The sequence below is a fragment of the Podarcis gaigeae genome, assembly GCF_964106915.1.
Source record: "Podarcis gaigeae genome assembly, chromosome: 8".
NCBI lineage: Eukaryota > Metazoa > Chordata > Lepidosauria > Squamata > Lacertidae > Podarcis > Podarcis gaigeae.
In genome coordinates, this window is record NC_139684.1 from 86682841 (window position 1) to 86705452 (window position 22612).

The following is a 22612-nucleotide window of genomic DNA, read 5'->3' on the forward strand; positions in this document are numbered from 1 at the left end:
TCCAAGACTTTGGCCACCTCATGAGAAGAGAAGACTCCCTGGAAAAGACCCTGATGTTGGGAAAGATGGAGGGCACAAGGAGAAGGGGACGGCGGAGGAAGAGATGGTTGGACAGTGTTCTCGAAGCTATGAGCATGAGTTTGACCAAACGACTAAAAAACAACAACAAACCCAAGTAGAAGAGGGGTGGATGTATACACAGGGGGGAAAAACATGATGCTACAAATAAGTCAGAAATTAAATAATTATAACAAAAGGGAAAAAATATTATGTAAAAAAATTGCATAGAATTTTTTTGTTTGCTCTCTGGCGCCATCTGGTGTTGCATGTTTATAACACATTCAACGTTTTGGGGGCGGGTTGGGTTTTTTGGACTAATGTAGCCGAGTCCCAGATGTCCTCAAAGCATCTGACGTGAAGACAAGATTGGACCAGCCAAACTGTCTAGAACACTGCTTAAAATGGCAGGTGGCATTTTAATCATGGTACAGCCCAACTCCTTATTCACCCCATCCTTCCTGAGTCAGTCTTGGTGGAGCAGCACCAGGATTTGCCGTATTTTCCGTGTATAACACCCCCCCCCCCCATGTTGCGCAGTCCCCTGTTGATTTTGGATGTGTTGTTGCTTCCAGTATCGTCAGTTCTGAGGTTAGGACTGTGTCTGTGCATAGCTGTCAATGTTCCCCCCCCCCCTTTTTAAGGGAAATTCCCTTATACCGAATAGGATTCCTCGCGAGAAAAAGGAAGAGTTGACAGCTATGTGTCTGTGTGTGTTGCTGAATGCTTTTGTCATCTCAGTATTATCATCCTAGCAGAGCATGATCTTCATTCCACATGGTGGGAAGAAGATGGCACACAATAAAAATGTGTGCATTGCTGTTGAATGCTTCTTGTTTTCTTTGCAAAACAGGAATACAGGGAGGGAACCAGAACAGGAGGGCATGCAGGGAAGCAACAGGGGCAGCTGGGACCAGCTTTCAGAACCAAGCTAAGACACTGTTCAGTTCAGTTAGGTACTAAATATTTGTAGAAGTGCAATTCTTAAATGTTCCTAATATATTTGCAAGGGGGAAATATGTGGCAGGGGAAGGGAGAACAGCTTGGCCATGTCCCCTTGACCCCCTTGGCCGTGCCCCTGAGACTATGTTCCCATGATCTCCTAGCTGCCCTATCAGGTCTGAGGGATACCAGACACCATGGGTTGACTCTGAATAAATGCCATGGGGTGCCTATAAAGGTAAAGGGACCCCTGACCATTAGGTCCAGTTGTGGCCGACTCTGGGGTTGTGGCGCTCATCTCGCTTTATTAGCCGAGGGAGCCGGCGTACAGCTTCCGGGTCGTGTGGCCAGCATGACTAAGCCACTTCTGACGAACCAGAGCAGCGCACGGAAACGCCGTTTACCTTCCCACCGGAGTGGTACCTATTTATCTACTTGCACTTTGATGTGCTTTTGAACTGCTAGGTTGGCAGGAGCAGGGACCGAGGAACGGGAGCTCAGCCCGTCACGGGGGATTCAAACCGCCGACCTTCTGATTGGCAAGTCCTAGGCTCTGTGGTTTAACCCACAGCGCCACCCGCGTCCCACCGGGTGCCTATAGGGGGGAAATGTTCTCCAGGTGACCTGCCTCTTCCCCATTGCACATGTAATATAGAGAAACCCTTGTCGCTGTGAGAGATTGCTGAGCCAGCCAGGAACCATTTCTGACAGCCTGATGAGACCCAGGGAGCCATGCATTGTGTCTCAAGTGGGGTTTCAGCCATGGTGGTTGACAATAGGTGGTGCAACAGCTAACACTGGACTATACAAATCTCCAAGTATTGTGCTCTTAGGGCTCTTAGGAGGCAGCAATTTCCACCCCATCCTGTGCTTATCACACCCTTTGTGTTCTGTTACTTTGAATTCTTCCACTGAAACCTGTGCTGTCCATTTTACTATCCGCTATGACCAAAACTAAGGGACGCGGGTGGCGCTGTGGTCTAAACCACTAAGCCTTGGCCTGAAGGTGAGCGGTTCGAATCCCCATGACGGGGTGAGCTCCCGTTGCTCTGTCCCTGCTCCTGCCCACCTAGCAGTTCGAAAGCACGTCAAAGTGCAAGTAGATTAATAGGTACAGCTCCGGCGGGAAGGTATACCACTTGCTTCCATTTCTGGTGGAATTCTCTAACATCCCCGTTTTCCTGTAAGCTATCCAAACAAACTCAACTTGGGCAGCGCAAGATGCCTCTGGGGCAAAGTTAATTGCTTTCCAAAAGAGAAGGAGTAAAATGATAATTGATTTGGACTGATTCTGTAAACGAGTCAAAGGGCATAGGAGGGTAATAACATTGGCACTACACTATTGTGTCTTTTAGGCCCCCCTCCCCAAAAAAGGACAGGGACTCTCTTGTGCCAACACCCACACACCGTATTTAGAATCATAGAATCATAGAATCCTAGAGTTGGAAGAGACCACAAGGGCCATTGAGTCCAACCCCCTGCCAAGCAGGAAACACCATCAGAGCACTCCTGACATATGGTTGTCAAGCCTCTGCTTAAAGACCTCCAAAGAAGGAGACTCCACCACACTCCTTGGCAGCAAATTCCGCTGTCGAACAGCTCTTACTGTCAGGAAGTTCTTCCTAATGTTTAGGTGGAATCTTCTTTCTTGTAGTTTGGATCCGTTGCTCCGTGTCCGCTTCTCTGGAGCAGCAGAAAACAACCTTTCTCCCTCCTCTATGTGACATCCTTTTATATATTTGAACATGGCTATCATATCACCCCTTAACCTCCTCTTCTCCAGGCTAAACATGCCCAGCTCCCTTAGCCGTTCCTCATAAGGCATCGTTTCCAGGCCTTTGACCATTTTGGTTGCCCTCGTCTGGACACGTTCCAGTTTGTCAGTGTCCTTCTTGAACTGTGGTGCCCAGAACTGGACACAGTACTCCAGGTGAGGTCTGTCCAGAGCAGAATACAGTGGCACTATTATTTCCCTTGAGCTAGATGCTATACTCCTATTGATGCAGCCCAGAATTGCATTGGCTTTTTTAGCTGCCGCGTCACACTGTTGGCTCATGTCAAGTTTGTGGTCAACCAAGACTCCTAGATCCTTTTCACATGTACTGCTCTCAAGCCAGGTGTCACCCATCTTGTATTTGTGCCTCTCATTTTTTTTGCCCAAGTGCAATACTTTACATTTCTCCCTTCTCCCTGTTGTGCTCCAGTCTGAAGGAAACATTTATAAATTAAATCCATATTCTCTTGTTGATAAAACACATTTTATTCTATGTTTAACCATCAGCAATATAGCATAAAAACTATAATGGGAAGCATTATCTAGCTCGATAGAGTATTTTTCATTCTATCTTTCTAGAACCTCTATTACAATGCAGTACGTATTTATTAACGATGGGAAAATTTAAAATTCAGAGGAAAATCAATCTGATATTTTTTTCAAGTAGATTCAGTCTCAGAGAATTTGCTTGAGAACTTCCTTTCCCCCCAGCCACTCACTGGTCTACACTCTAGCTTGTTTCAATTCCAATGCTTTTTGTCTAAATATGCCTTAAACACCCTTTGAACCCAGTAATTAAAAAAGCAGACCGTCCCCACTTCTTCAAGAAGTCTTGGGTAGATCATGGATTCTAATCTCTACTAATGCTTGAGATATCAGAATCAAAGACCAGGGAGAAGAGTCGGTGGAAGAAGATTGGAAGAAATTTAAAGTTTACTTACAGAAACATTGTAAAATTAAGGAATGTTAGAAGGATGCTGGAATGAAGTTATGTGGTTTTAGCAGAAATGCTATAAAGGACTAAGTAAAAATGGATTGTTAATTGGTGAAAGAAGAGAATGTAAAATTACAGTATATTAAGATAAATTATTAGGATAAAAACAAAGATGGAAAAGATTTGCTGAAATATCTAACTGAACTAGAATACAAAAAAGGGAGGTGTGAGGAGGTCAAGGAAACAAGCAAATGAAAGATAAGTTATGGGAAGGTTTGATTTGTTTTTTTAATTGTATTTTTCTGTTTTCTTTCTTTTGTTTGTTTTTACTTATTGTGATGTATTGTCTTGTTTTTTGCTTAATTTGGTGTTTTCTCTTTTTTTTCCTTTTGTAACCTTTAAAACTTTAATAAATATTATTAAATAAAAAGAGAGATATCAGAATCAACTGGGGTATTTATACTTTCATTCTGTGGCTGTGTAGAAATGACCTCTCATGGTTAATGACTGATTGACGGTTGCTTGTGCAAGAGAGAAAGCTTTGCAGAGGCATTTGACATGCAAGTGAACATTCTGGTCAAGGCTGTTTGTGTATTTGCTAACAGGCCTTGCCAAAGGCAACCTCAGAACCACCCCAGCAGGGATGGATGACAGAGAAACACTTTGAAACAGAAGGAGGCGGGCTCTGGTCAACGGTGACCTCTCACATATTTCTGGGTGTGTTTCCAATGAAAACAAGAGAGTCTGTGAAGATTTCAAAAGCTAGGTAAAGGTAAAGGTAAAGGGACCCCTGACCATTAGGTCCAGTTGCGGTCAACTCTGGGGTTGTGGTGCTCATCTCACTTTATTGGCCGAGGGAGCAGGCATACAGCTTCCAGGTCATGTGGCCAGCATGACTAAGCTGCTTCTGGCGAACCAGAGCAGCGCATGGAAACGCCGTTTACCTTCCCGCCGGAGAGGCACCTATTTATCTACTTGTGCTTTGACGTACTTTCAACCTGCTAGGTTGGCAGGAGCAGGGACCGAGCAACGGGAGCTCACCCCGTTGCGGGGATTTGAACCGCCGACCTTCTGATCAGCAAGCCCTAGGCTCTGTGGTTTAACCCACAGCCCCACCTGCGTCCCCTTTTTCAAAAGCTAGGTGGCTGTTATTTAAACAGGAGATTTTGCAGCATTTGAACCAAAAAGTGTGCTCCACCATCACACAGAGCAAATCTATTCCTGACCTGGGACGCACCTTTAAGGCAAACAGGCATTTATGGACTAATTCTCAATTTTACCATCTGCATGGTATGAGTTCTGCTGTTGTTGCCATCCACCTTAGACAAGCTGTGACCCAATAGTAGGGACCTGGCCCACCAGTTGAAGACCAATGCCATAGAGCAGTCTTGCTCAACCTGGTGCCTTCAAGCTGTTTTGGACTATAACTCATTGTAGTCTGAAGCAGCTGGAGGGCACCAGGTTGCAGAAGACTGCCATGTTGGGGTGCCAGGTAGCTCTTTGATTGCTTGTGACTCTTTGTGATCCAAGACCTGTCTACCTCCCTCCATTGAGTACCACCTGGAGATGTTCAGTAGGCTGACTCTGGCCACAAGGTGGCCATTAAAGGCATAGAATCTAGGAGATTTGGACAGAAACAGCATTAGGACAATACAGTGGAGCCCCGCAAGACGAATGCCTCGCAAGACGAAAAACTCGCTAGATGAAAGAGGGCTATCAGTGACTACTAGCCATGATGTCTATGCTGTATCTCCATCGTCAGAGCATAGCTGTCAAACGTCCCTTATTTGGTGGGATGGTCCTTATCCCAGCGCCATGTCCCACTGCTGTCCCTTATTGATGATGTCCCTTAAATTTCCCGGGTTTCAAAGGAAGCAGCTCCTCTCCCTCCCTCCCTCCCTCCCTGCTGGCCAGGGAGGAGGGAGTCTCCAACTGTGTTGCTTGGCTGCCTTGCTCACCCAATAAGGAGTCTAAGAATGACTGGGGGTGGAGCTTGCATGCCTTGTGCCAATCAAATCGGCCGCGTTGCCTGGGGACTCGCCTTTGCTCAGCGCTTCCCAGCGGAGAGGTGACAGTGGTTTTCCTTGCTGCATCCCATTTGCCGGGTTGCTGCGCTGTGGGAACCACTGCTGGAGGCTTCGTTTGGCTGCTGGTTGACTAAAATCTCTTATTTGGGCTGCTGATCCCTTATTTTAAAGGCTGCTGGTCCCTTGTTTTCAAATCTGTAAGTTGACAGCTATGCGTCAGAGGCACTAATGCTACTAAAGATGAGTTGCTGGAAATGTCAGGAGGGGAAAGTACAGTTGTCCTCATGTCAAACTTGCAGGCATCCCACAGCAATCTAGCTGGCCACTGTTAGAACAGGATGCTAGGCTAGATAGGCCAGTGACCTGTTCCAGCAGCTCCTGACTGTGTTCTTATGTTTTCAATTCGATAAACTGAAAAATCTACATAAGACATTCAAAACACAACAAGCCTGCTATCCCAGCTATCCCAACCTGGGTAGCCCCCAGAAACTCTGATACAGTGGTACCTGGGGTTACATACGCTTCAGTTTACAGACTCCGCTAACCCAGAAATAGTACCTCAGGTTAAGAACTTTGCTTCAGGATGAGAACAGAAATCGTGCTCCAGCGGGGCCGCAGCAGCGGGCGGCCCCATTAGCTAAAGTGGTGCTTCAGGTTAAGAACAGTTTCTGGATAAGAACGGACCTCCGGAACGAATTAAGTACTTAACCCGAAGTACCACTGTACCTGATTTTTTGTCAGAATTGCCCCACTGGGTCAAACTAAGCAAATCCATCTATCCCAATCTTCTGTTCCCAGAAGCTCACAACAGAGCAGGGCAGGAGACAGGAAAGTCACATAGCCCAGACAATTCACAGGCTTAAAAATATGGCTAAATAATGGGGGGTGTTTCTGCCTAGTTCTAGAGCACCTTAGGGCGAAATGAAAACGTACAAGACCCATGATGAACAGGTCAACCCAATATGCATCTTCTCCCCTCCCTCCCTCCCTCCCTCCCTCCCTCCCTCCCTCCCCACCCACCCCAAGCAATGGCTTGCCAAATCTGGGATCAGCGAGGCACCAAGCACAGCTCATACGTTGGGGGGATGTTCCCAAAGCCACTCAGTTTGGGGGAGAGGTCAATGTCCTTTGCAGGCACAAGGGATTTCAGAGAGAAGCTTTGCAAGATGGTGGTGAAATAGAGGAAGAGCTCCATGCGGGCCATGGATTCCCCCAGGCAGACACGCTTCCCTGTGGGGAGAGAGAGAAAAAGGAACCCGAACAAGTCATAATTTGCTTGGCCAAGGGGGGCTCCACTCTGGCTGCAGATGCTACAGAGGTCTTGGAACGCCACCTTCCCTTCGGCCTTTATATTTCTCTCTCACATTATTCTCTGCCAGTACTACTATATCATAAATAAATAAATAAATAAATAAATAAATAAATAAATAAATAAAAATAAATAAATAAATAAAATAAAATAATAGATTTATTATTTATACCCTGCCCATCTGGCTGGGTTTCCCCAGCCACTCTGGGCGGCTTCCAACAGAATATTAAAATATCTATTAAACATTAAAAGCTTCCCTAAACAGGGCTGCCTTCAGATGTCTTCTAAAAGTCTGGTAGTTGTTGTTCTCTTTGACATCTGGTGGGAGGGCGTTCCACAGGGCAGGTGCCACCACCGAGAAGGCACTCTGCCTGGTTCCCTTTAACTTGGCTTCTCGCAGCGAGAGAACTGCCAGAAGGCCCTCGGAGCTGGAGCTGAGTGTCTAGTACTGCTATTATTCTTAATCATCATCATCGTTTATTTCCCATGTTTCTTCCAAGGTTTCCAGGGGGGCACACGCAGGAATCATCCCATTGTATCTTCACAACAGTGCTGCAGGCTCGGTTAAGCTATAAGGTAGCTGACTAGCCAAAGACCACTTTTAGTAAGCAGTAAAAAGCAGGCACGCAGGTGGCGCTGTGGGTTAAAGCCTCAGCGCCTAGGACTTGCCGATCGAAAGGTCGGCGGTTCGAATCCCTGCGGCGGGGTGCGCTCCCGCTGCTCGGTCCCAGCGCCTGCCAACCTAGCAGTTCGAAAGCACCCCCGGGTGCAAGTAGATAAATAGGGACCGCTTACCAGCGGGAAGGTAAACAGCGTTTCCGTGTGCGGCTCTGGCTCGCCAGAGCAGTGATGTCACGCTGGCCACGTGACCCGGAAGTGTCTCCGGACAGCGCTGGCCCCTGGCCTCTTGAGTGAGATGGGCGCACAACCCCAGAGTCTGTCAAGACTGGCCCGTACGGGCAGGGGTACCTTTACCTTTACCTTTAAAAAGCAAACAAGGACAAAGACCTACCCGAAGAAAATGGCACAAAAGCATCGTTCTTCTTAAAGCGCCCTTTCTCATCCAGGAAATGCCCAGGGTTGAACTTCTGGGGGTTGCTGAAATATTTGGGATCACGTAAGACCGAGCCTAATAAGGGGAAGACATCGGTGCCCTGGAAAGACATGAGACAGAGATGCATATTGAAATGGAACTGACAGGGACAGCGAGGGCCTCATAAACAGATATGGATCACCCTTTCATCTTTTCCATAGGGTTGTTCCTTTTTAACTTAACTCCCCTCTTGTCTCACCTTGGGGAGGTGGTACCCCCGGAACTGAGTGTCTCGCATCACAGTGTGTGGAACTCCCATGGGGACAATGTCTGTCAGTCTCTGGATCTCATGGATGACGGCGTCTGTGTAGGACATGTTCATCCTGTCTTCGCTGGCAGGGATGCGGTTGAGGCCAATGATGTGGTCAATTTCCTGGTGGACCTTCTCTGTGGAGACATCGAGAAACACCTTCTAGGAGAGCAATCAGGGGAAGTGAAAACATGACCTTCTGAACACATCAGTGAGAGAAAGAAGCGCATTATGGATGCGAGTGGAACGGCCCAGGGATTAGCTGTCTTCCAGAGCTTAGAATTGGAAGCTGTCTATCATGTAGAGCCATCAAACCTTAAACTGGAAACAAGTGGATTTCATGCATTCAACCCTGTTTAATGCCTGACAGTGCCTCATCATTGATCAGTTCCTATGGGCCTGGAAGAAGAAGAAGGAGGAGGAGGAGGAGGAGGAGGAGGAGGAGGAGGAGGAGAAAGAAGAAGAAGAAGAAGAAGAAGAAGAAGAAGAAGAAGAAGAAGAAGAAGGGTGGTAGTTTGGATTTGATATCCCGCTTTATCACTACCCATAGGAGTCTCAAAGCGGCTAACATTCTCCTTTCCCTTCCTCCCCCACAACAAACAGAGTGTTGTGAGGTGAGTGGGGCTGAGAGACTTCAGAGAGAAGCGTGACTGGCCCAAGGTCACCCAGCAGCTGCATGTGGAGGAGCGGAGATGCCAACCCGGTTCCCCAGATTATGAATCTACCGCTCTTAACCACTACACCACACTGGCTCATCGTATAAAATAATGCCTGGAAAATCCAGCAGCTGTAACTTACTGCTGTCTCCCTGGGACATTGCGGCAGAGAGCACAGATGGCCCCAAAGTAGGGAGTAATTGCTTCAGTCCTCCTGAGCAGAAGGGTTAGCTAGAGGGAAGCCTTTCAGAGATGGCCACTTCCATATCCCCTCACTCATATGGAGTGGCTACTTTTTCTCTTTGTCCACAGCAGTGATGAAATTAGAAGATGCCTGCTTCTTGGGAGAAAAGCATTGACAAACCTAGACAGCATCTTAAAAAGCAGAGACATCACCTTGCCGACAAAGGTCCGTATAGTTAAAGCTCTGGTTTTCCCAGTAGTGATGTATGGAAGTGAGAGCTGGACCATAAAGAAGGCTGATTGCCAAAGAATGGATGCTTTTGAATTCTGGTGCTGGAGGAGACTCTTGAGAGTCCCATGGACTGCAAGAAGATCCAACCTCTCCATTCTGAAGGAAATCAGCCCTGAATGGTCACTGGAAGGACAGATCCTGAAGCTGAGGCTCCAAGACTTTGGCCACCTCATGAGAAGAGAAGACTCCTTGGAAAAGACCCTGATGTTGGGAAAGATGGAGGGTACAAGGAGAAGGGGACAACAGAGGACGAGATGGTGGGACAGTGTTCTCAAAGCTACAATCATGAGTTTGACCAAACTGCGGGAGGCAGTGGAAGACAGGAGTGCCTGGCGTGCTCTGGTCCAGGGGGTCACGAAGAGTCGGACATGACTAAACAACAACTTTTTCTCTTCTCCTCATTATGGGTCAAAACTGAGGTGAGCAGCCGTAATTGAATCACTCCTCAACTAACCATGTGAAGGGGGCAGGAATCAAGTTGTCTCAATAAAATCAATAAATCTCTGTAGAGAAAGGAAGGAGTGTGAGCACTTCCACCCTGAAGGTCTGTAAAGATGGAAGGGGAGCTCTTTCACTACAATATGCACCTGGCCTCTTCTCCATCTCACATTCAGATATTTTTGTTTTGCCCTCCAATTCTTCTCCTCTTCTCTTTCTTAGGGCTCACTTAGATCTAATGTTAAACACGTAATTAGGAAGCCCACCCTGCTTCTTCTTTTATTTTCTTTTTTCAGAGAAGGTGTGTGAAGGCCAGCTTTCATTGGGACCACAACAGAGAGAGAGAGAGAGAGAGAGAGAGAGAGAGAGAGAGAGAGAGAGAGCGCGCAGGTTTTGCCAGAGGTGGCTGGTGCCCCTTGGGACTGGTTGGGTGGAAGACAGACAGCTCAACAGTAGGTGGTGCCAGAGTCAATGACAGGCAGAGCCAACTAACCCAGCCTTGCCCCCATTTTTCATCCTCCCTGCTGAGCTCTGCAATGAGGAAAATTGAGGCTGGATAGGAGGAGAAAGCTGGCAGGTAAGTTCCACTCATTGGACTGGACGTGTGGGAGAAGGCAGGCAGGCAGGCAGGTGGGGGCTGCCCAAGGGGGCACGGGATTAGCTGTTCCCTACTTCACTGTGATCTCGATGAAAGCCCCCCCCCTATTAAATTCTGTGGGAAAGTCCCCATTGACAGCAGCTGAAGCTTGCCGTCTCTCTCTCCCCCTCACCTGTCAGCCATCTTCATGATGCTTTTAGCACTGACATGGGTGGCGCTGTGGGTTAAACCACAGAACCTAGGACTTGCCGATCAGGAGGTCGGCGGTTCAAATCCCCACGACGGGGTGAGCTTCCGTTGCTCAGTCCCAGCTCCTGCCAACCTAGCAGTTCGAAAGCACGTCAAAGTGCAAGTAGATCAATAGGTACCGCTCCAGCGGGAAGGTAAACGGCGTTTCCGTGCACTGCTCTGGTTCGCCAGAAGCAGCTTAGTCCTGCTGGCCACATGACCCGGAAGCTGTACGCTGGCTCCCTCGGCCAATAAAGTGAGATGAGCGCCACAACCCCAGAGTCGGCCACGACTGGACCTAATGGTCAGGGGTCCCTTTACCTTTACCTCTTACTAGATGGGTGCCTCTAGTCTCCTGGTTCTTCTGATTTTGATACAGCTGCTGATGCATATTAGGTGCCACCATTAATCGTCTTATCAATAGTAAATGATAATGCTACCTAAGCTTAATGGGTCGTATTTGGCTACAGACCTGGATTGCTATACTTTCAGGTAATGATTTAACCCTAAACCAGCCTTTACCAACTTAGTGCCTCTATATATTTCAGACTACAATTGCTGTGCCGACTGGGTCTGATGGGCGTTGTAGCCCAAAATACCTGAAGAGCCCCAGGCAGATGAAAAAAGGTAAAGGACCCCTGACAGTTAAGTCCAGTCGCAGACGATTCTGGGGTTACAGCGCTCATCTTACTTTACAGGCTGAGGGAGCCGGCATTTGTCTGCAGACAGTTTTTCCAGGTCATGTGGCCAGAAGGACTAAGCCGCTTCTGGCGCAATGGAACACCAAAACCAGAGCAGTGCTCGGAAACACCGTTTACCATCCCGCCAGAGTGGTACCTATTTATCTACTTGCACTTGGACGTGCTTTCGAACTGCTAGGTTGGCAGGAGCTGGGACGGAGCAACAGGAGCTCATCCCATCGCGGGGATTCAAACCGCCGACCTTCTGATCGGCAAGCCCAAGAGGCTCAGTGGTTTAGACCACAGCGCCACCCGCCTCTGATAGGCGTTGGTAGCCCAAAATACCTGAAGAGCCCCAGGCAGATGAAGGAAGAAGAAGAGTTTGGATTTGATAGCCCACTTTACCACTACCCGAAGGAGTCTCAAATCGGCTAACACTCTCCTTTCCCTTCCTCTCCCACAACAAACACTCTGTGAGATGTGGGGGATGAGAGACTTCAAAGAAGTGTGACTAGCCCAAGGTCACCCAGCAGCTGCATGTGGAGGAGCGGGGAATCGAACCTGGTTCACCAGATTATGAGTCTACCGCTCTTAACCACCATACCACACCACTACATCAGCACTTTACTTGACACCTGCCAGTCCCAGATGTCATCCTCCATACCTTCCACTTCTGGGTGTTTCATCAAGAAGAGGAATCCGTATCTCAGAGTGGAGCTGACCGTCTCTGTCCCAGCAAAGAACAGGTTGAGGGTGGTGAGGACCAGATTCTTCAGGTTGAATTCACTGGAAGGGTTCCCTTTTTCCTTTGAAGGAACAAAGAAATTAGCGTATGTGTGTGCATGTGCGTGAATGTGCACCGTGTACGCAAGCATGGCCATTGGTGGGAAGAATGGTTTGATGGTTCAAATGTATGCTTTGACTCTGCTCAAGGCCGGATTTAGGTTTGATGAGGCCCTAAGCTACTGAAGGTAATGGGGCCCTTTATATGTCCAGCTTGTCAACAACAAATTGTTGCTGTTTTTTGTGTTGAATATACTCTATATGGTAATTTATGGACCTAATAGGTCTCTAAAGCCATTTGCACATAACAAAATACAGTGGTACCTCGGGTTAAATACTTAATTCGCTCTGGAGGTCCGTTCTTAACCTGAAACTGTTCTTAACCTGAAGCACCACTTTAGCTAATGGGGCCTCCAGCTGCCACCGTGCAGCTGGAGCATGATTTCTGTTCTCATCCTGAAGCAAAGTTCTTAACCCAAGGTAATATTTCTGGGTTAGCGGAGTCTGTAACCTGAAGTGTATGTAACCCGAGGTACCACTGTATGTATTTTATCAAAGTCATTGTTGAACTGAAATACATTTAAAAAGAAGTATATTAATAGTGGGGGACGTGGGTGGCGCTGTGGGTAAAACCTCAGCACCTAGGACTTGCCGATCGTCAGGTCGGCGGTTCGAATCCCCACGGCAGGGTGCGCTCCCGTTGCTCGGTCCCAGCACCTGCCAACCTAGCAGTTCAAAAGCACCCCCGGGTGCAAGTAGATAAATAGGGACCGCTTACTAGCGGGAAGGTAAACGGCGTTTCCATGTGCTGTGCTGGCTCGCCAGATGCAGCTTGTCATGCTGGCCACGTGACCCGGAAGTGTCCTCGGACAGCGCTGGCTCCCAGCCTCTTAAGTGAGATGGGCGCACAACCCCAGAGTCGGACACAACTGGCCCATATGGGCAGGGGGACCTTTACCTTTATATATTAATAGTGAAATAATTATTAAGCTGTAACCGTATGTAGGTTTTTTTTATCTTATATTTTGGAAATGTACATCCAGTTTTTTTATTCTTTTAAATTTTTGGGGGGGACCCAAGAGAGTGGGGCCCTAAGCTATAGCTTATTTAGCTTATACGTAAATGCAGCACTGACTCTGCTAATGCCTCTTGCTTGTCTGGACAGATAGGGAGGGGTGTGGGTGTTACAGAAACTGTCATGCAAAGGTCACATTCAAATTCATTGCTCAGCCCACTTTTCCTCTGGCTCCATGCACCGCTGCCGTGGGAAAATGGCCCTAGGGCAGAAAAAGGTTCCCAACCCTTGGCATAAAGGTAAAGGGTAAAGGGTAAAGGGACCCCATTTCATTTGCTCCAGTTGTGACCGACTCTGGGGTTGTGACGCTCATCTTGCTTTATTGGCCGAGGGAGCCGGCGTACAGCTTCCGGGTCATGTGGCCAGCATGACTAAGCTGCTTCTGGTGAACCAGAGAAGCACAGCAACGCTGTTAACCTTCCCGCCGGAGTGGTACCTATTTATCTACTTGCACTTTGATGTGCTTTCAAACTGCTAGGTTGGCAGGAGCAGGGACCGAGCAACGGGAGCTCACCCCGCCGCAGGGATTCAAACCGCCCACCTTCTGATTGGTAAGTCCTAGGCTCTGTGGTTTAACCCACAGCACCACCTGCGTCCCTTCTATCTTGGCATATACCACGCATAATTGGACAAATTTCTGCTATGTCTCCTCTGAGCTGTCTTCTCCCCCCCCCCCCCCCCCAAACTGGAAAACCTGATATTGTAGCCTTTCCTCATAGGGAAAAATGTGCCAAGCCACCCCCAAGCATTCTGGTTGCCTTTCAGCGCACGTTTCTGAGTGAGGAGAGCTGCACACACAACCAGGATTCAAAGTATTGCTGCCCCTATCCTGGCAGGGGGTGGGGGCTTCCCTCCCAATTTCAGATAATACGGTCCAGTTTGGTTCTCTTCCCTTCTCCCATGGCTGCCACTGAAGAGGGTATCCATTCTGGTACCTTCTCCATCTGGATAAGGAAGCAGTCGATGAAATCCCGCGGGTTGTTGGGATCGAGTGTCGCTTGGTTCGTTTTGATTCTCTCCGCAATGAAATCCTTGAGCTCCTCGATTAGGTAGTAGATGCGGTTGTGTCTCCCGGGCAAGTATTGCATGACACAGGAATACATGTCGTAGAGCTGGAAGGGAAAAGCAGCTGTTGTTGCTGTATTCTGAGATCATGCACCCAAGGAACACAGCTTGTACATTGAGAGGAATAAACAGCAGAGACTCTTGCCCAGAGATGGAAAGACGGTCAGATTGCCACTGTGGAGGACTGGCAGAAACTACTGTACTATGCAGAGGTGGCAAGATTAACTGGGAAGAGCAGAAATCAGGAGGATCAAAGCTTCAATAAAGAATGGGACAAATTTGCATTATATTTGAAAGACCACTGTAGATACTTGAACTCTTGGGCAGGTTTTAAATAACTTGCAATGACTTTGGATACAATGGAGGATAGCAAACTAAATGGACTTATTAGGTAAAGGTAAAGGGACCCCTGACCATTAGGTCCAGTTGTGACCGACTCTGGGGCTGCGGCGCTCATCTCGCTTTATTGGCTTAGGGAGCCGGCGTACAGTTTCCGGGTCATGTGGCCAGCATGACTAAGCTGCTTCTGGCAAACCAGAGCAGCGCACGGAAACGCTGTTTACCTTCCCGCCAGATCGGTACCTTATTTATCTACTTGCACTTTGAGGTGCTTTCGAACTGCTAAGTTGGCAGGAGTAGGGACTGAGCAACGGGAGCTCACCCCATTGCTGGGATTCGAACCGCCGACCTTCTGATTGGCAAGCCCTAGGCTCTGTGGTTTAACCCACAGCGCCACCCACGTCCATATAATGGGCTTATTATATGCAGTAAAAAAAAAAATTACTTGAAGAACCCACAGAAGGGAGGGGGGAGTTCTGAATTTCAGAAGAATCTTGTGCTGTTTTTAACCACATGTGTTCATGATTGGGAATGGTGTTGTAAAATCAAATTTTAAAATATTATAAAAGAAATTAATACAGAGCAGAGACTCCCAGAGAAGGGGTCTGTCGCCTCTTCCCATTGTCATCTTGAGAAGCTGAGGTTCCATTTTTTGAATGCTTCCCCCTTGCAGAAAGAGAGACAGATGGACTCCCTTCCAGATCTTTTCATTACCTGTGCCCAAGGAGTGCTCATCTCTATAAAGCTCTCGTTGATCATGCGCAACAAGGAGAGAAAAACCTTGTCGTCGTATTCAAAGCGACTGCCAAAGACAACGGAACTGATGACATTGGAGACTGTGCGGCTTAGGAAGAAGGTGGGATCAAAGGGCAGTCCTGAAAAACACAAAAGCAAGGGTCATTGGTGATGGCACCCTTTCCCTATTTCCCTCTCCACAAGCCTCTGGCAGAAGCAGCACTGTGGAAGGAGTCGGGCGAGGCCAACACTAACCTTTAAAGGTAAAGGTAAAGGGACCCCTGACCATGAGGTCCAGTCGTGGCCAACTCTGGGGTTGCGGTTCTCATCTCGCTTTACTGGCTTCCGGGTCATGTGGCCAGCATGACAAAGCCGCTTCTGCCAAACCAGAGCAGCGCACGGAAACGCCGTTTACCTTCCCGCCGGAGTGGTACCTATTTATCTACTTGCACTTTGTTGTGCTTTTGAACTGCTAGGTTGGCAGGAGCAGGGACCCAGCAATGGGAGCTCACCCCGTTGCGGGGATTCGAACCGCCGACCTTCTGATTGGCAAGTCCTAGGCTCTGTGGTTTAACCCACAGCGCCACCCGCGTCCCAACACTAACCTTTAGTTTTCCTAAACTCCTCCAGCAGGTACTGGGCCTCCTCCTGGATCCGCTCCTCAATGGATCTCTTCCCCATCCCAAAATTCCTCAGGGTGGTGAGGGAGAAGCGACGCAGCTGCCTCCACCGTTCCCCGTTGGCCAAAGCAACTCCTGGAAATGAAGGCAGTGACTTTCATTAAGGCAGCCGTGGTTGATACAAAATCTTATCTCCTGCCCTCCACATTTAGGCCTGAACAAGGCAGGCACATACTACAACTCAGCTCCTTGACTCACAAGCCCAGGAGAGGTTCTGTCTGGCAGGAAATTTAAGAAATTCTGGTCGCAATTTACATCAACGATAACCCATCTATGCCTGCCTCCAATAAGCTCCCTCACCTTACAGCAGACCTCACTGACTGTAGTTCAAAACAGCTTTCTCTAGTTGAGAAAGGCTGTCTCCAACTAGAGATGGGAAAATCTATAGTTCTCAGTTTCTTCCACTTTCATATTTTCCCAATCTTAAGTTTGGTCCTCCACATTCCCATGCCAGTTTGAAATTCTTCTTTTTAAAGCCTTCATGAATATTAATCAACATGCAAGTGTGTTATTCTCCTAGTATATACATTTTTTTTTTTTTTGCAACCAATTCCCCCTAATATAAAGGATCTTTGAATCTACCCTAGTGGACGCTACCCTAGCAGACACATTTTGGTAGGCGTTGCTTGTTTGAAGAATTGCCCTGCAAAATTTGGAGAGCTGCAAATTCTGAAGGATGGCCGTGTTTTGGTTTCTGTATTGTTTCAAAAAGGTCTGATTCAACCTGTTAACCTTTAAATATGAATTTCTACTCTGTTCCTACCTGCCAAACAGACTCTCCTTTACCAATCATAAGAGTTTCTCCATGTTGTATTGGCAGAACCCACCAGATCTACTTGACTCACCAAAGCCATTGAAGTTCCGGTCAATAGAAGCCAGCTCTCCCCGGCCACTGAACTCCTCAGCTTGGTCCACCAAAGCTTCCTTCACTGCCTCATGTCCACACAGGACCACAACTCTCCGCGGCCCAAGGTACACCGTGAACACGGGACCATATTTTTGCTGCAGCTGCGGAAGAAACCATAGTTAAGAAGACAATGAGGAAACAGGCAAAGCAGGAGGCATGAAAGAAGGTTGTAGAAGCCTTCAATCCCTCTAGGCTAACCTGGTGCCCTCCAGGTGTTTTGGACTACAATTCCCATCAGCCCTAGCTACCATAACCATGCTGGCTGGGGCTGATGGGAATTGTAGTCCAAAACATCTGGAGGGCACCAGGCTGGCATATATATTGCATGGGAAAAGTGGATAGACATACACACACCCTGCAATTAATTCTATAACATGCTGTCATTCAAAGAGGTTCGTTAGTAAGAGATTCAGAACAGAGAGAGAGAGAAAGTCCTACTTCACACAACATAGAGTTAAGGGGTGATGGTTGTAGACCCTTATGGTGGTAGATACTTACTTGGGTGGCTGTAAGTAGAAATAAAATAAATTCATGCCGGGTGGGTATTTGGCATGGCTGTCAACGTTACCCTTTCTTTAAGGGAAATGCCTTTATTCCGAATAGGATTCCTCGCAAGAAAAGGGAAAAATTGACAGCTATGGTATTTGGTCAGTGGGTATTTGCTCATAAAAGGTGATATGGAGCTTCCATTTTCAGAGGCAACATATCTCTGAGTAGCCTTTGTGGAGCAAAAAGTGGGGTTGATGTTGCCTGCAGGCCCCTCTGGGCACTTTCCAGAGAGTTGTGCTCAGTCACAGATGCAGTGCTGAGCAGACCACTGGTTTCACCTGGCTGGAGCCTTCATGGAGTCATAAGAGCTACCTTGTGGAATGTGGGACATGCGCTCATACCTGTTCCCTGACTCCACTTGGGCAGTTCGAAACACAAGAATTCTTGAAAACTAAGCATACAGCCCCAGCCCAGCCATACTTTCTCCCCTCATTTCCTCCCAAGCTTCTGATGGCAAAGAGAGCACAACTCACCGCCAGAAAGGACTTAAAGGGCTCGCTGGTTTTGATTTGCAACAAGTTGCCGATGAAAGGCAAGGGCGTTGGCCCAGGCGGCAACTTGCCTTCCTTGTGCATCCTCTTCCATGCTGAGATGAGGAGCAAGCAGGAGACACAGATGGCCAGGAAGATGCTCAGTGCCCCTCCAAGCTCCATGGCCAAGTGGCTGAGAATTCAGCTGAAGGCCAGCCTCGGCGCACCCATTATATGCCCGTGCCCTGTAAGTGAAACCAGCTAGCCTGGCCTCCTGGACTTCCTTGCAGAGCAGGAAAACAAGATTGGGTTTCAATATAGCATTCATTGTGTGGGGAAGGTAGAGGATGGACGGATTCCTCTCTGAGTTCAAAATGAGCATTTGGGACACGTGGAAAATTTCTTGGCTAAACTGAAGAAGGCATTTTTAAAAAAACACTGCATAGCTTCCCACCTTTCTACTGTATCTTACAGAAGCAGGCCGATTTAGGATCAGAGTTCAAAGTCTGCAGAAATCAATGACACAGCCTTGCTGCCAATATTTATCAGGAAAGTTCCTTTGAGCATCCAGGAGATCTGTTGTTGTTGTTGTTTGTTGTTGTTTAGTCGTTTAGTCGTGTCCGATTCTTCGTGACTCCATGGACCAGAGCACGCCAGGCACTCCTGTCTTCCACTGCCTCCCACAGTTTGGTCAGACTCATGCTGGTAGCTTCGAGAACACTGTCCCACCATCTCGTCCTCTGTCGTCCCCTTCTCCTTGTGCCCTCCATCTTTCCCAACATCAGGGTCTTTTCCAAGGAGTCTTCTCTTCTCATGAGGTGGCCAAAGTCTTGTAGCCTCAGCTTCACGATCTGTCCTTCCAGTGAGCACTCAGGGCTGATTTCTTCAAGAATGGAGAGGTTTGATCTTCTTGCAGTCCATGGGACTCTCAAGAGTCTCCTCCAGCACCATAATTCAAAAGCATCCATTCTTCGGCGATCAGCCTTCTTTATGGTCCAGCTCTCACTTCCATTCATCACTACTGGGAAAGCCGTAGCTTTAACTATACGGACCTTTGTCGGCAAGGTGATATCTCTGCTTTTTAGGATGCTCTCTAGGTTTGTCATTGCTTTTCTCCCAAGATGCAGGCGTCTTTTAATTTCCTGACTGCTGTCACCAGGAGATCTGTATATGCTTATTATTATTATTATCTACAGCAGGAGTGCCAACTTGAATAAAATATTGGGGGGCCCAGGTAAGTCCCGCCCCACATAACTGATCACAAATGCATGCACACCATTTGAATGGAAATGCCCATCAATGTTTTTTGGGGGGAGGGCTCAAATATTTTATTGGGGGCCAAAGGGACCTTGGCTCCCTAGGAGTTAACTCCTATGATCTACAGCCTCTGCTTGTATACTGGGTTAGGGAGATCATTGCTCCACCATGTATGAGCCCATTGCTAGGTCCCAGCAGCAGCCTCCAGTTAAAAGTTCTGTTCTGAAAGATATTTGTTTGAGATCATGGGGAGAACTATCGCCTGCCCAGGCAGGGCCATAGCTCAGTGGCAGGTCACCTGCCCCACATGCAGAAGGTGCTGGGTTCAATCTCTGACAGCATCTCATAGCCAGGCTGGGAAAGAAGGTTTCAGCTGTGATTCCTGCATTGCATAGGGTTTGGCTAGATGACCCTTGGGGTCCCTTCTGTGAGCTGCCTTGCATGCAGAAGGCCACAAGACCAGGTTCCAATCCTTGGCATATCCAGATAGAGCTGTAAGAGAGTCTCTGTCTCAAACTCTGGAGAGCCATTCCCAGTCAGTGCAGACTATGACAAACTGGGTAGACCAGTGTTCTGACACAGTTTGCTATGTTCCGGCTGGCAAACTGGGGCCGGCTCCAGAGGGTGACAAGTTGAGCATTTGCCGAAGCCACCAACAGTGTCTGACAGCGCTGCCTTTCCCCTTGTGCACAGAAAACCCTGAAACATCATAGGCACAACAGGAGGTTATTCTCTATCTGTCCTTCCCACCTCTGCATGGTTTAGAGGCTACTGTGAAGGCCCTGCCTGAAGATTCTCCCCCTCATCCCATAGGGTGCAGAAACAAACTCTGGGTGGAATAAACTGTTTTGGGCCAGGTGGTCTTTGGAGTCTTGTCTCATCCAGGGCGATTTCAACAAGGCACCACTTAGAAAATGAGACCCATTCAAAAGTTCATGTGATGCGAGGGCTCCAGCTGCCCAAAGAACGACAAAGCACTTCCTTGGGAAGTGATTTATAATGAGTTGGAAAAATTTTTTAACATTGCTTTCCCAAAAAGACCAAAGTCCTTTCTATTGGGAATAATCTAGACAGAAATCCCTAGGGGTCAGAAAAGCCTGATTATGTAGGCAGCAACAGCGGCCCATGTTTTGTTAGCCCCAAATGGAAAGTGAGCGAGGTCCCTCGTAAACAAGATTGGCAACTTAAGATGTTAGAATTTGCAGAACTCGCAGGTTTAACATATAGAATAAGAGAGCAAGAAGAACGTATATTTAAAGAAGAGTGGGAAATATTCATTGAATATGTGGGGAACAAATATACGCAGCTGAAAACTCTGGCAGCGTTAAGATAAATTCAACAGTGTAAGTGATAATTGATTGTTGTAAAAGTGGAAATCTGATCTGAATGGTTAAGGTAAAATATGCAGGAACACAGGATATGCAAAACAACCCACAGAAGGAGAAGAAGGGAAGTCAGTGGTTAGCTTAAAGTTTGTAAAATGTTTATTTCGAAATGTGAAATTGAAATCTTTAATAAAAATCATTTTTTAAAAGGAATGACGAGGCACTTCATAGAATCATAGAATCCTAGAATTGGAAGAGACGACAAGGGCCATCGAGTCCAACCCCCTGCCAAGCAGGAAACACCATCAGACCCTAACCCAGTATACAAGCAGAGGCTGTAGATCATAGGAGTTAACTCGTAGAATAGAATCATAGAGTTGGAAGAGACCACAAGGGCCATCGAGTCCAACCCCCTGCCAAGCAGGAAACACCATCAGAGCACTCCTGACATATGGTTGTCAAGCCTCTGCTTAAAGACCTCCAAAGAAGGAGACTCCACCACACTCCTGGGCAGCAAATTCCACTGTCAAACAGCTCTTACTGTCAGGAAGTTCTTCCTAATGTTTAGGTGGAATCTTCTTTCTTTCCATGCTTTATCATCAGCTGGGAAAAGGTTCTGCTGCGTGGAACTCACGGCTACCTCAAAATCAATCATGGGTGTTGTCAACTCTCAACTCAATGACCTTCAGCCAACTGCCCTGGGTCAAGAATGCTTGACGACTGCTTCATTTAAAACCTTAGCAAACAGAAAAGCATTTTACAAACATCAAAATCAATGAGAGATTGGGAAGTGCTCTGGGAGCATGTGGATCAACAGGAGCAAGCGGGGAGGTGGGGGCTGAGCTTTGCATCAGCAGTTATGTAAAGCGAGATTGGGTTGCAGCTGGCGTTATGCAATCCCCTGCAAGAGAATAACTCTCCATTTGGGAACTTGACTTTGCACTTTGAGTGTGTTTGTTTACCCACCAATCACTCAAACCCTTGTGAACAGAGGCGAGGCAGCGAGAACGCTAACTTATCCTCCATACCTCAAGCATGTATGGCCCCAGCTGACTAATATTTATCAAGGCATGAGAAGACCTGAGATGCCTCTGAGAGGCAGCGCAATGCAGACAACCAGCGGCAGGTCATTCCCCCCAACACAACACACTTTTGACAGGCTTTTGTGTTACAGAAATGACAGGGGCACCCACCTCTTTAAAGTTGTTACAATGTTACAAATATTATGCCTGAATGTATCCTTTTGACTTGACAACTCAGGGAAGATACAGTGGTACCTCGGGTTAAGAACTTAATTCGTTCCGGAGGTCCGTTCTTAACCTGAAACTGTTCTTAACCTGTGGTTCCAGTTTAGCTAATGGGGCCTCCTGCTGCCACCGCGCCGCCGGAGTACAATTTCTGTTCTCATCCTGAAGCAAAGTTCTTAACCCGAGGTAATATTTCTGGGTTAGCAGTGTCTGTAACCTGAAGCATATGTAACCTGAAGCGTATGTGTCAGGGGCTCAGGAGCAGAGGCACAGGAGGGGGAGGAAATGGAGAGCGAGGGGGAGGAATCCGAGGGGAGCGTAGGAGATGACAGTGGCCCGAGGGATTCCATGAGCCTCTCCAGCGAATCGGAAGATTCACAGAAGGGGGCGCCAGTGGCCAGGGGTAGGGGGTTCCCAAGGGGAACGCCTCAGGAGCAAGGGGGCAGCAGGGACTCCCAGAGCAGCAGTTGGAGATCAGGACCAGCTTCCCCACCAGAGCAGAGTGGGGGGGAAGAGTCCCAGGTATCGGGGCCAGTGCATTCCCCACCAGGGAGAGAAGACGAGGCAGAGCTGACCACGCCTCCATCGGAGAGTCGGACAACGGAGGGGAGGTCAGATCCGGCCAGTGTCCCGGAAGAGGGAAGCAGTGACAGAAGTAGTGTAACGGTTAGGAGAAAGGTCACTGGGTTGGCGCGAGAGGCAAGTTCAAATGTACAGGA

The 22612-nt window shown here is 47.9% G+C and overlaps 1 protein-coding gene across 1 annotated transcript; it reads right to left on the reverse strand.

Moving 5' to 3' along the window:
* Positions 1 to 6758: 6758 nt before the first annotated feature.
* LOC310851512 (cytochrome P450 2G1-like) lies at positions 6759 to 19065 on the reverse strand. The gene is made up of 9 exons (XM_083754014.1): positions 18068 to 19065; positions 16984 to 17146; positions 16064 to 16213; positions 15438 to 15598; positions 14255 to 14431; positions 12126 to 12267; positions 8336 to 8523; positions 8056 to 8197; positions 6759 to 6964 (listed from the first exon to the last, which is right to left on the reverse strand). Exons 1-9 carry the CDS (start codon positions 18245 to 18247, stop codon positions 6783 to 6785), a joined length of 1485 nt encoding a protein of 494 aa, XP_083610140.1. The 5' UTR covers positions 18248 to 19065; the 3' UTR covers positions 6759 to 6782.
* Between the last annotated feature and the right edge of the window lie 3547 nt (positions 19066 to 22612).